General features: G+C 41.5%; 1 protein-coding gene across 1 annotated transcript in view; it reads right to left on the bottom strand.

Annotated features, from left to right (window-relative positions):
• The window catches only part of SMYD2 (SET and MYND domain containing 2), a 41,388-nt gene extending 30,168 nt beyond the window's left edge, over nucleotides 1-11,220 (bottom strand). The window contains exons 1-2 of the mRNA XM_030557523.1: nucleotides 11,039-11,220; nucleotides 8,413-8,476 (exon numbers count right to left, since the gene is read on the bottom strand). Coding sequence (XP_030413383.1) covers nucleotides 8,413-8,476; nucleotides 11,039-11,220 — 246 coding nt within the window. The remainder of the gene's footprint in view (nucleotides 1-8,412; nucleotides 8,477-11,038) is intronic.
• Nucleotides 11,221-14,409: the final 3,189 nt, after the last annotated feature.

The following is a 14,409-nucleotide window of genomic DNA, read 5'->3' as shown; positions in this document are numbered from 1 at the left end:
ACACATGGACTTTACAATGTATATAAATTACGGTAGCATTCCCCTTTATTTATTTTAAATCTACTGCCCTTAAACTTCCATCAAGTGTCCCCTTGTTCTCATATTAAAGGGAAGGATAAGATAGGAGCTCCTGATCAGTTCTCACTATATCCATGGTAATTTTGATAACTCAAGGATTGTAAGTCTCCTCTCACTCTCCTTTCCCAGCCCACAGGCCTGTTCACTTAAATGAATTTTAACGTAACAGAAACATTCCAAGTTATACTGGACATAAATCCACCTGTATGAAAATGGGCAGACTTTTTTTTTGCAAGACAATATTCTTACGGAAACCAGCAAGCAGGGATTTAGTTGCATGAGAAACAAAGGCCCTATCCTTTTCTACAATCCAGTGGCATAAAGCAGTTGGCAAACTGGGTTAATCAACCTCCTCAGGATTCCCCTTACTAATAGGAACGTCTAGGTGGCACAAGGCTGGTGTAGTGAGTGGCCCCTGGAGGGGAGGCATGGACAGAAAACAGGGAGTAGATAGGTCACTGTGCTCTGGTGACACCTGGCTGTCAAAATAGCCCCTTGGAGCTCTGGGCAGCTGGGTGTAGTTTAGAGGAGCCAGGAGGTTACCCTAAATTGCAGTAGAAGGACCTGGATGGGCTGGGATCAGGAAAGGGAAGAGATAAAAATTGTTTAAAATCATCTTTGGTCCCCATTTTCTGAGGCTGTGTGGCTGCATTGCCCAAAATTGTACTTCAAGGGCTAAAGCTTTTCCCTCCTGAAGTCAACTGGTGTTTTGCCACTGACTTCAGCGAGAAATGAGCAGGCTCCAAATATATGGTTTCCTTTGCTGCAGAAGTACAGATTCCAAATAAAGTAATACAACAAATAAAATCTTCAAGCCTTCCATTTGCAGAGCACATTTCAAATGCTGAAGGAAGAGGCACATACAGAACAAGCTGTGCGAAGATTAGCTGACTTCAGCTCTCTGTAAGGGATAAACAATAGGTGTGTTTAATAGCTGGAAGAGGAGCACTAGTAACTGGTTTATAGTTCACCAGTTTTGCATTTGTAATGATGTAACCCCCTTAAAACATTTCTCTTCACAGCTGTTTAATTTCTGAGGGGGAGAGAACAAAAATGAGCATAGGTCTGATGCTGTTTGACTAAAAACACTTTAAAAAGTCAAGACCTGAACAACTGCATGTGGTGCCTGAATTCCATTAGAGTCATAGCAGGTTGATACTGTGTGATGCTGGTAGTGAAAAGCAGAGTGATATGAATCAACTGACACTCTCAAACCTTCTCAGAAAAAAAAGGTCAGATAGCAGGCAGGAGAAGAAAGGGGGATGCAGGGCTAAATCCTCAGCTGCAGCCAAGGAGCACACAGCCCATCTCAAAAGGGACTGGGGTTGCAAAGATGGTATAAAGCTCACCTCTGTGATACCTTTGTCCTAGGTCGACTTTGTGATTATGTAATTGCTCAGTTCAAGAGGAGCAACCTGAAGGCTACTCTAAGTTATGCAGGCTGCCAACAGGCCAAAATAGTAACTGGAGATCAGCAAACATTAAGTTAGCCCCAGCCTCATCTCCCATGTCATCCTCAGAATGTGAACATGAGGAAGCTGCTATGTCAACTCTATGCCACTGGCAGATTCCCCCCATCCCCACCCAATGGCTAATTCTCCTTCCACTACTTGTGCCAGCTTTAAAGCTGCCTCATGTGGACAGTGAGGTGCAAAAGGATCTTCACGCTGCAACACAGTATTTGGGTTCTTATGTGAAAGACTTGTGGCCAGGAGACAAGAGCTGTGCTCATTTTTCCAGATTTGCCACTTTTTTCCAGACCTACCTCAAGCTTCTGGAATGACCTGGGCAGGTCTGTACATCTCTTCATGCCTCCATAGCCACCACTTGCAAAAAAAAAGGTAAAATATCCTCCTGAAAGGCACGTTGTGAGGCTTAATTCACTGAAGTTTGTAAAGCACTTTAAGACCCTCCAGTAGAAGATGCTACATAACTGCACACAGTGGACAACCCTCGGAACTTACATGGGACGCAAAGTTGTATCTGAACACGGAATATAGCCTATTAAACACAAAGTGTTAATTACAAAACAATTTCTATGGTTACTCAATCCATTATTCTGAAAAAAAAACTTATCCAAAACCTTTTATTTGCTATTTTAAACTTACATACAGACTAACGTATTATCGTAATTCATATATCTCATGCAACGTATTGTATTTTCCTAATAAAACAAGTTTTTTTTTTAATATATTTTAATTACACAAAAGTAGGGCAAAAATCAGGGGGAAAAAGATGAAATTCAATGCAATAAGTGCAGCGTAATGCACACTGGAAAGCATAATCTCACTTCTAAATACAAAATTAGCTGTTACCACTCAAGAAAGACTTTGGAGTCATTTCTGATAGTTTTCTGAAAACATCCACTCGGTGTCCAACAGCAGTCAAAAAGTGAACAGAATGTTAGGAACCATTAGGAAAGGGATAGATAATAAGACAGTATAGTGCAGACCCGTTTACGCACGGATGTCGGGAGTCAGGTCATCACGACTGCATGTTAACAGACCGCGGGTTAAGATGACCATGCTGAAAAAAGTATCTATGATTCACTTAGAAAAAAATGCTGTTATTTTCTGCTCTTTCATGCTCACGTTTTTTCTTTATGAAGTATGTCATTCGCCACAGATGAATGATTTTGATATTTTCCACATTCTGCTCCTCCATAAAACTTACAACAGTTTCTTCAGCACTAAGGGCTTCTGTGAGTGAAATTTTGACCTTTTCAGCGACATCCTCCTCGTCGTCATCATTTAGGCCTGTGTTATTAGAATTCTCACCATCACTTTCACAGATTGACGCAGCCTCGCAGCTCATTAATATTTCTTCCTCGGACATAAATTCTGAAGTCAGGCAATCTTCATCCATCTCCAGCCACTTGGTAATGATTTCCAGCAACTTATCCAAACTAAAATCTTTTATCATCTGGAAGAGAAGTTTACCTTTATCCTCTTGTCTGTGTGCATGTTTGTAGGATGTCTTCTTCCAAAAATCCTTCAAAGTCTAGCTCTGAGTCAGTGCCACTGCTGGAGTTTTCCAAGTCTCAGCCGTCTTTGACAGAAAAGGCATCACCGAGAGCCTTCATCCAGCAGTTTTCAGTGGACTTTTGTTTTACTCCATCCCAAGCTTTTTTAACTAAATAAGTAATTTCCTTCATGTTTAACTGTTTCAGGAGTTTGGAAATGCCTGAAGACATGCATGACACAATCGCTGAAATCAGCTCCTGTCAATAATTGTTTTAAAATTCTGAATAATGCCCTGGTCTAAAAGTTGAATTTTTGATGTTGTGTTGAATGGTAGGTATAGCACTTGAATTTTTCCGTCACTCGATACCAGTGATTCAGCTGGAGGATGGGCTGGACAATTGTCAAATAGCAAAAGTGCTTTGGCTTCAAGTTTCTTCAACTGCAGATGCTTATAAACAGCTGGAACAAAGCTGTTGTGGAACCAGTCATCAAAAATGTGTCTCGACATCCAAGCATTTTTGCTGTTAGCGTATATTACTGGCAATTTGGCTCTACTGAGGTGATTAAAGCAGTGAGGGTTATGAAAGCAGCCAATGAGAAGAGGGGTAAGCTTATGGCTGCCCATCTTATTACTACAAAAAAGAAGAGTCACACGATCTTTTATCTTTTAAAATCCAGCTGTGTTCTGTGTCTCATAATTAAAAGCTAAAGTCTTATCAGGTAGCAGTTTTGCAAATAAAGCGGTTTCATCACAATTATAAAGTTGTTCTTCATCACAGTCTTCATTTTGTAAAATACATTTTAACTTAGTGGGAAATGCGTTCGCGGTGGATTCATCAGCTTTCTCCAGAAATCAATACCTGTGCTATGCTATGATGCTTTTTAAAACGACTTATAAACCCCTTGCTGGCTTGGAATGATTCATCCCCCATTAAATTTTCAAATTTTGTTGCTTGGGCTTGAAGAATTGGCCCACTTAGCGGCATTCCTTTCAGCCTTTCCTGAGCGAACCACGTGCACATGGCTTTGTCTGTTGTGGGTTTTGCTGAACAGCGCACGTTTTCACTTAAGCCCCGCAGCAGAATCGATATTTTGTACAAAGCCATTCAGTTTAGATTAGTTTTTTAGCCATCCTCAGAGAGTAGATTCGGCAATCCCAATATCTTTTGAAACTTTGGCATGGGTTTCTCCGCTGTTTACTCAATCTGTTGCAGCTAGCTTTTCAACTACAGGGTAGGAACGCTGATGCTTGCCCTCTGCCATTATATTAGGCATACGGTTAAAATTTTCTAATGTAGTATATATACTGTATTACTATATAACTACAGTACTACTATATATATATATATATATATATATAATATATCAATCTAGCGTGACAATGACTAAGCGTGCGCGATACGTCTTTACTGATATTGGTAAAGACGTATAACACACTTGCACTCCGCACTTCCTGTCAATGTTAGTGAGCAAATCCATAGCGCTTCATAGCAAGTTCCTGTACCGTGTGTTAATGAGCCTCGTGTGTTAAATAGGTAGCACTGGGAGGGATGGCATTACCATGCTTTAAGGAGATTCATGTGTAAACGGGCCACGCGTAAACGGGTCTGTACTGTAAATATCAAAATGCCTTTATATAAATCCATGGTACACCCACACCTTGAACACTGCATGCAGTTCTGGTCATCCTATCTCAAAAAACAGATATATTAGAACAGGACAAAGTCCAAAGAAGGATAACAGAACAATTGGAGTTATGGAACATTCATATGAGGAGAGATTAAAAGACTGGGACTGTCCATCTTGGAAAAAGAGATGCTTGGTCTAGAGGGGAGGTATGGTAGAGGTTTATAAAATTATGAATGGTGTTGAGAAAAAAAGTGTTATTTACCCCTTTACATACAGGAAGAAACAGGAATCACTCAATAAAATTCATAAGGAGGTTTAAATCAAACATAAGGAAGTACTTTACTTCCTCATATAACACATAGTCAACCTGGGGAACTTGTTATGAGGGCCAAACGTATAACTGCATTCAAAAAAGAACTAGATAAATTCATGGAGGATAGGTCCACCAGCTAAGTTGGTCAGGGGTGCAACCCCACACTCTGGGTGTCCTTAGGCCTCTGATTGTCAGATGCTGGGACTGGACAACAGGGGATGGATCATTCCCTGTGATTTGCCCTATTCTGTTCATTCCCTCTGAAGCAGCTGGCATTGGCTACTGTCAGAAGACAGGAACTAGGCTAGATGGACCATTGGTCTGACCCAGTATGTCTGTTCTTATGTTTTAAACTGTTTTAGAAAAGAGGAGTGTGAATTGAAGTGAAATTGATTTCATGTACCATACAGTAGACCGAATGTGACAAACAGCTGTCAGACTGAGTGATTTTCAGATTATTTTTATAGCATTGTATCTATACCAGGTTCTTGTTGGCAAGGGCAATTTTTAGTTCAGTTGGGCAAATAGTTGTGGATTCATAAAGCACTAAAAATATCAAATGAACAATGCTATAAGAAAGCTCTTAAGTGCAGCTCCAGACTTTCATCAGTTTGGTATGAAGAAAACCAAAGCATGAAGTCCCTCATCCATGGAAGCTGAAAGAGAAACATTTACTGTACATCCCACTGTTACAAGTTAAATATCAAGGCACAGATGTCCTTCTTAGCTTTGACAGAGAATTGCTGAATTGGTGAAAAGTGCCTTTGAACAAGACAAGGATGAAGATGTGATGTAGATTGTCTGTGCAGCATATACAGTCAGTGGGGACCAGTTTCTAAAGAATGTTGTGCTTGAAGATAACGTTGAAAGAATGTCAGAAGAATTGAATCCCAGCAACGTTCCTAAATTTCATCTGAGTGATTCAGAAGGATCCAAAACACTGAAGATAGATTTATGCCAACAAGAGAGCAAGAAGCCCTAAGCATTTCACATGTAGTGATGAAGAAAGAGCCAATGCTGGGGCACATCACACTACACTCAAGACACTGAAACACTACTGAATGATTTTATATACATAGCATTATGTATACATATGTAGGAAGGGTTTTAATTATCATTAGCTTAACACACAATCAGCTCTTCTGCTAAATGTTGTCTCCTGAAGCTTTCAGGATGTTCTGACTTCCTGGGTGGATGGTGAGAAGACTTTTCCTCTTGGAAGGACATTTCATCATAATAAAGGGTGTTCTGGTCCTTTGAAAACATTAGAGATAGCAAAATACAAGCACTACCTCACACTGTAAAAAATGATGAGTGATCTACAATACTTTAAATACCTGTTCTTGGAGGGCCAACACATAAGGGAAGAGAGGAACCAGCTCCTGTTCTATAAGTCTCCTCAAGTCTGGAGTGTAGATTCCAGAATACTGGAAGGCAGAGGATGGACTTGTGAATAACCCAAATGACTCAACATCAGGAGATCTAGGTCCTACTACTGCTTCCGATGTGCACTTGCCGTTTGATCTGGGCCAAGTTGGTTAACTTCTCTCTACCTTAATTAATCCATCTGTAAAATGGCAACAAGAGTCATTATCTACTTCACAGGAGCTTATTTCCTGGTTTGTGAAGAAACAGATTCTCAGATGGAAGATGTTATAGAGCACAAAGCAATTTTATTGCAAATATCATTGGATTCTCTCACATGAATTGTACAGGGCTGGTTTGAAACAATGTCTCCCAGCATTCACTTCTTATAACTAACTGCAAGTGCTTCTCATGATAAGATTATGGGTTGTCAAAGGATTTAGCTAGGCTTCCTGCAAAGCTTTTGCAGGACTTTCACCTGAGTCCTTAAAGATGCGTGTTTCACAAAGCTTTCACTTTCTGCTCTATGCAACTACTGTCCTGACAATCTCCAACCTCAAATGTAAGCTAGTATCAATATTTACATTTTTAAGCTGCCTTTGCTAAAAGCTTTCCAAACCAGCTTATGACTCAAAATTAGGAGACCATTTGAAGATTTTTACTCCCACATACTAAAATTTGGGGGGCGGGGGGAGCGCTGATCTGAAGAGGGATAGTCCATTCCTAAACTAAAAGGTTATCTCCCCGAGATGTGCTCATGAACAAGTTTGGCCATATTACCACCTCTCAGAGATCTTTCCATCCTATATAAATAATAGAAATGAAGAAAGTGAAAGGAGAAAAAAAATACAAAACTAGTAGGCAAATATACCCTTGTCCACTGTCCTTTGCAGATCAAAGAAAATCAAAGGAGACCAGATCCTGCTGCCCATTACTCACATTGACTAGTACCTAACTCTGGACCAGATTCTGATATCCTTACTCACACTGGGTAGTGCCTTATTCCACAAACAGTCCTACTGATGTAAGGTATCAGAAACTGGCCCTCTGGGGGTGGAGGGACGATGACTACTAAGGGAAACATAAGGAGCATGGTTACTTAAGGTCAAGCTGACACATGCAAAGGCAGGATACTGGGATTGGCTAGATTCAGTGAATTAGATAAGAACAAGCTCTCCCTCCAAAACAAAGAAAAAATAGAATTATAATTGAACTGGGGAGTTTTTTCAATGAACCAATCCTTCATTCTATTCTACTTTAAAGCATATTAAAAGCTCCATAACATGAATATCAGAGAATGGCCACTCTGGTTATCTCTGTCCCTTATTAGAAGTGTGAGAATATAAGAACATAAGAGTGGCCATACTGGATCAGACCAAAGGTCCATCTAGCCCAGTATCCTGTCTTCCGACAGTGGCGAAAACCAGGTGCCCCAGAGGGAATGAACAGAACACGTAATCATCAAGTGATCCATCCTGTTGCCCATTCTCAGCCTCTTACAAAAAGAGGCTAGCGACACCATCCCTGCCCATCCTGGCTAATAACGATTGATGGACCTATCCTCCAGGAACCTATCTCGTTCTTTTTTGAAGACTAAGAGAAGAAGCACAGTAGGTTTCTAAACTAATATGCACTGTTATCAACTACAGCAACACTTGCAACACATTTTGAAAAAGCTAACTCAGAGATATTTATTTTTGATATTTCAGCTACACAGGGACTTCTTCACCAGCTATGGGGACTAACGTTAAATCTAAGTATATTTAAAGTATGCTGAAGTTACTGAAGTAATTAGTGGACTGGCAGGCTGTTCTAATCAAATGTCTCAGTAACACCATGTCCAGCATAGCTGATCTTGAATGACTTAATATGAACATGTCTAAATCCTGTAATTGTCCAAGGCACAACTCCACTCTCAGCATCTGTGAGATTTTGAAACTGACCAGCTTGCTGTTCTTAGCAGATGTGATTACAGCCTGTCAGTGCTGTACGAAACTAATGATAAGTGCAGCTTACTGCTTTAGTGAACCCCTTGCCCTCCTCACAAGTTGTTGTAACACATACCTGACATTCCACATTGCAGTAAAATGCCTGTTTACATCTTCCACACTTGGACAATCCTTCTTTCCTTAAAAAACATAAAACAGAAGTTATATCTATCTTCTAACACTGAATTTAATAGGAAGGCTACACTCCATAGCTTTGACACACAATCATGACTTAGTGAATATGCCCTGGGTGACAGGAATGCACTTAGTTTTAAACAGTTTTGCACAATACACTGTATTTTGCTAATCAAATGACCTTCTGTCGAGAATATTCTGGTTACAGCTTGAACCTAGTCTATTTATTTTTGTTTTATTTATTTAGCGTTTCAAATACAAGTTTCCCTAACAGATGTTATTACGTAAAAGACTTTACTATCCTAATCAAGCCATGACTTTACTATCCTAATTCTGTGCTGCTAGACTTTACATTAGCCTTTGTAATTACATTCCACACAGTGATATATTGCTTTTCCTCCTTCTCTAAGTATTGGTTGCTTGATTGATTTAATCATGGATATGTATCTTTTGCATCCTAATGTTTTAGTTCTATTGCTTGTCTGTCTAACAGTTTTTGTGTCATTGAAAATGTTCTTATTAATCAACAAGCTCTCTGAAATCTAAACACACAACATTTTAAACGTTTTATTCAGTATCTTGTTATCAAGTGACTTAATTCTGGGTACAGCATCTGCTCTGTGATCGATGTATTATGAAAGTTTCCCTCAACCCTCCAAAGACCCTTTTCATTTGTATACAGCCATGACACAGCAAATACCATAGGGAAGTCCTCATTCTGCTGCAAAGTGCACTGTATTCCCTCCACGCTCCCCCACTCTTAAATTAAAAGTTGTTGAGGTTTAAAGGTCACCACCATCAATAAAAAAAATTCCATCTGAAAACTGTATGCCCACTATTGAGTAGCCCTAAAGAGTACTATATCTAAAAGTAATTAGAATTTCCTCTATAGATTTCAGTTCATTAGCTTTGTGTATCTGATAGCACTCTGCATATCAGTTTTTCTGTTTCCCCCACATATAATCAGTTTCCACCTATTTTGGGGCATTGGCCTTTCCCACAGCAATAAAGGAGAGAAACATTTTAAAACAAACAGGAATTCCTGCCTATATTTTTTAAAAAATGTGCTAGGGACTTAGGTCTGGGTCAACTTCACCAAAAGTATTGTAGTTAATTTTTGCTGAAACTGACAGTTTCAACTTAACAGTGTCCTTTCAAATACGGTTTAGGAAGCATGGAGATTGAAAGGCATCGGCCAGAGAACAGAGAAGACCCGTGAAAGGAACATGTTTAACTACATCTTGCAGAATGGGTGAAGTTTGTGAACGTTTGTTTGAGCAACATTTGGCTGGATATATTCTCGAGTAACTCCTCACTTAACGTTGTAGTTATGTCCCTGAAAAATGCGACTTTAAGTGAACCAATGTTAAGCGAATCCAATTTCCCCATAAGAATGAATGTAAATGGGGGGGGTTAGGTTTGAGAGAATTTTTTTTTCCATACAGTACAGTACTATAGTACTATATGAAAGCTTTTTAAAAGGAGGATCCTTGAATCCACAGGAAGTTGTAGCTCATATTTAGGATTATTTTATGAATGTATTTATATGTCTGTGGTGCTCATTTCCACTATTAATTAATAAAAAGGAGGGAATAAAATCAGGACATGAAGATCAAGTTACAGTGTAATAATGACAAACTTCGATGTCAATGGATCTTCAGAGGAGTATAGACTTGAGGGAGAGAACATCTGAGAGAATGAAAGGCTGGGGAAGGTGTCCCAGCAATGTAAAAGCCCTTGGCAGTGCTAATCATGGATGCAGCAGTATTCATCCATGCCCCTGGGTGATATAGAGCCCCCTCCTTACCCTAACATAGGAGTCTTTAACATATTTATGCCAAATATGGTTGCCAAATTTGGTTGGATAAATTCCTGGAAGTTTCATCACATGACATTATCTTTAATTAAAGATTAATCTTTAATTCCTGGCGCCTCCAGGACAATGCTAATTCATCCGTGTGAAACAGGAAAATACTATTCCCATTCTACAGATGGGAAAGGGAAGCAACTAGAAAGAATAAGTGATTTGTTCATGATAACACAGGAAGACTATGGCAAAGCACAGGATTGAAGCCAAGTCACCCCTAGAGGCCTAATCTAAGGCAGCAGCTGTCAGCCTGTGTCCACAGACACCTGGGGGTTCAAAGTCTATCAAAGGAGTCTGTGAAAGACTGTCACTACCATAGAACAGTGGTTTTCAACTTGGGGTCTGCTGACCCCTGAGGGGAGGGAAGATGTCCACAGACTAGGAGTCAGCACCTCCATCTGAAATTTTTAGGGAGCCACAAATGAAAAAGAAAAAAAAAAGGTTGAAAACCACTAGTGTAGGCTAACACCCCCACAGCTGGACTCCACCCACCATCTCTTACCACCAGGAAACCACGTCTGGAGATCTTCACTTCTAACCTCCCTCCCCAAAGCCAGCATATCCTAGGGCTAGCCCCACTCCCCACCAACCCGTGTGCGCTGGGGACACCCCGGTCCCGTGCTGGGGCGCTGACCCACGTGCGCCAGCCGGGCAGTCCCGCGGCGCTAGGACCGGCGGGGAGCCGCTGGCCGGTCGGTACCTGGCGAAGCAGCCCTCGCAGTGGTTGCCCCGCTCGCTGACGGTCAGCACGCAGGTGTAGGCCGGGCAGCTGAAGAGCAGCTCCCCCGGGGCGAAGCGCTGCAGGGCCCGCAGCCCCCGGCCCTTGCCCGGGCTGCTGAACCGCTCCAGGCCCTCCCCGCGCGGAGCCCCCTCCGCCCGCATCCTTCCCGCTGGGCGCGCGGCGCTCCTGCCCCTGCCCCGGCCGGGGGCTCCCCGCCACGCCGCTACTAATGGAGCCGAGTCACCCGCGCGGCACCACGTCCACCGGCAGCCGACTCCCCGGGAAACCGCTGCAGGAGCCCGCCGGGTCCTAACGCCCGGCCGGTCAGCGGCACCCCTCCCCGCCAGCCACCGGGTGCCCACAGCCCTGGAGGAGCCAAGCTGCTGGGCATGACGGGGCGCCGCCCCACCTCTGAGGCTGGAAACAGGCCGAGGGCAACGTCAGTCACTCAGTGAATCCGGACAGCGCCATGGCTCAAAACTTGGGGCCTCCCTAGAGGGGACTTTTCTCTCTGATCCTCCCCTCTTCTAGTCAGCGCGCTGACAGCTGTGCTCGTGGCATCAGCTCTGGGGTGACCAGCTAGCGAGTGGGAAAAATCAGGACACTTGGGGGGGGCGGTAATAGTTGCCTGTGTAAAACAAATCCCCTAATATTGGGAGGTCTGGTCACCAGAATCAGCACAGAACGTCTTCTCAGGGCTGGTCTACACTACAGGGGAAAATCCATCTTAGACACGCAACTTCAGCTGAAGTCAAAGTATCTAAGATCGAATTATTCATCGTCCTCACAGCGCGGGATCGATGCTCACAGCTCCCAATGTCGATTCCGCAACTCCGTTCGGGTTGGTGGAGTTACGGAATTGATATAAGCGTGTTCGGGGATCAATATATCGCGCCTAGATGAGACGCGATATATCGATCCCCGAGCAATCGATTGCTACCCGCCGATACGGCGGGTAGTGAAGACGTACCCTAAGATTGCTTAAGAACAGTTGAAGTCCCTCGGGCTGCTCTGCACTCCAAAAATTATAGCAATGACTATGTTGATTGAGGGGGTGGATCTTTGCAGATATAACACTATATGCAAAAGCCATCTAGTGTTGATACAGTTATACTAGTATAAAGGACAAGGTGCCTTATACCAGTGTAGCTTATTCTTCCTGAACCACAATAAGCTGTATATCCACAGGAGGCAGGTTTAGCTGCTTTAACTCTTCTGGTCTTGCTAAAGCAGCAAAACTATCCAGTATAGATAAACCCTTAGTCTCAACCATAAAGCTGATCTTGGGCAGGTATAATGGACAATGAATCCCAGAGGACCAGTATTGGCTCACGAAAAGGAGCTAAGCATGTAAAGAAAGATGCAGAAGATGTGGTCATGTTGAGGATTTTTGCTGTGTAGGTCACACGCAGGCTCTGAATTCGTTGCTTGCCTTATAAACAGGGCTAGTGAGCAAGCTCATGTGGGTCCCATACAATCAACAAAACTACAATTCTTGGGTAACTTCTTGCTATCTCACTCACAAAGACGCTGAGCTATCGGAAAGGGTCCCAATGTGCTAAAGCTTCCTAATCTAGAAAAACCCAGCAAAATGGTGCTTAACGTCACTCTACGTGCACTGCCATGTAGTTGTGAACCTCATGGAATCCATGAAGGAACCTTAGGAATTGAATTGCAGGGACCGCAGATGCTTTGGGAAGCCCTACTTATAAAAAGTATACCTCAATTTTACATCCATGCAATCCCACTGACTTCAGAGTTATTCCGTATTTACATCAGTGAACATGAGAAGTGGAGGACCATGGTTGCATTACTCTAGAATATTGCAATATTTTGATCGCTTGGAAGGTAATATGTGGAATTAATGAGGGTAATTACTTCTTACCTACAACTAGTTAGCCTCATGGGTGAGGCTTTCCCATTCATAAACAAGAAAATTAGCAACAAAACAAATGACAAAAACTCCCAGTGCAACAGTAGAAATCCTGTCATAAATGTGGCTAAAAGCCATCAGATCTAGGAAATGTTAAATTTACTCAGACTAGGAATAAGTGTTACCTTTGATTACTTTAGAAATAATAAATGCAATAAATCTATACTAAAATTATATTCAAGGTAAGGCTCAACCCCACAAAGCTCAAGAGAGCTTAGTTAAGACTATTATAATGCTCTTAACTCACATGTTTGTGCCTAACCATTTCAATACATGAGGTTTTTTGTTAGTTATATAGCAGTTGGACTTACCACTGGAAGAATATTCATTTCAGAAATACGAGTTAAGCATGCAGATGGATATAAATATTTTCTGCATCACTTGTAGTACGTGTGTACTCTAGATTAATACAGTCATCCAAGGTATGTTATCTGTGCTATAAATAGGTGGTCATTTAGTTTTACATGAAATTATTTGTACAATAAATCACCTGGAAACAGTTTGTCTATATGTGCAGATTGGAATATAAAAAATGAAAAATTTCACAAGGAAAAGTAAATGAATAAACTAGAAATCAAAGAGGGTGCAAAACAAAAATAAAAAAATTAATGTTTAGAAAGAATTTCTTGAACTAAAAGAGTAAATTCATTCCCATTCATTGATTTTAGGGCCAGTAAAGCTGAAGGGCCCGGTGTTAAATCTCATTTATAGCCTGTAAATTTAGAGTACCTTCCTTGGTGTTAGTGTAGTGTAAATGAGATCCGAACCTTTCCCTAAATAAGAACGATGGGAGTGGGCCAGAGAGTTTTAATACTAACCAAAACGTTGCAATCCAGTGCTTGCACTGGAAGATCTTAACCAAATAACAGCAGAGAAATGTGACATAATTACCAGTAGGTAAATGTAAAATGCAAAATATTCTCTCACCACTGCACTTTTTGAACAAAGGGCATTCTGTGCCTGCAGAGCCTTCAGGGGAGAGGGCTCAAAAGGGAGAAGGGCTGCAGGAAGCAAGTGTAAGGGAGTCTAACTAAATGTAGATAGATTCCAAACTGGTGTAATCCATGTGCCAAAAGAAGATATGCTCCTAAAACTCCCACTAGGTTTACTTAGACACATTTTGATTTTCTTCTGAGTTTGGCTCAAGCTGGTATATTAAGAGTGTTCAGTTACACAGAAAAAGGAAGTAATTGAATGATTCACTTTCTTAATGATTATTTGATTTTTATTTTATCATTATTCCTTTCTTCAGTGGTGCTAGAACAATTTGTATAATGGGGGTGCTGAGGTCCATTGAACTAAACTGTAAACCCTGTATATTATGGAAACCACTATAACGGAAGCACCCCCAGCACCTGTAGTTCCAGCACCTATGTCTTTCTTGCACCAACATTGGTGCATAGGGCAGAAACCAGTT

The sequence above is a fragment of the Gopherus evgoodei genome, chromosome 3 (genome assembly GCF_007399415.2).
Source record: "Gopherus evgoodei ecotype Sinaloan lineage chromosome 3, rGopEvg1_v1.p, whole genome shotgun sequence".
Taxonomy (NCBI): domain Eukaryota; kingdom Metazoa; phylum Chordata; order Testudines; family Testudinidae; genus Gopherus; species Gopherus evgoodei.
The sequence above is the reverse complement of the archived record's forward strand: the minus strand, read 5'-3'. Positions and strand labels throughout refer to the sequence as shown.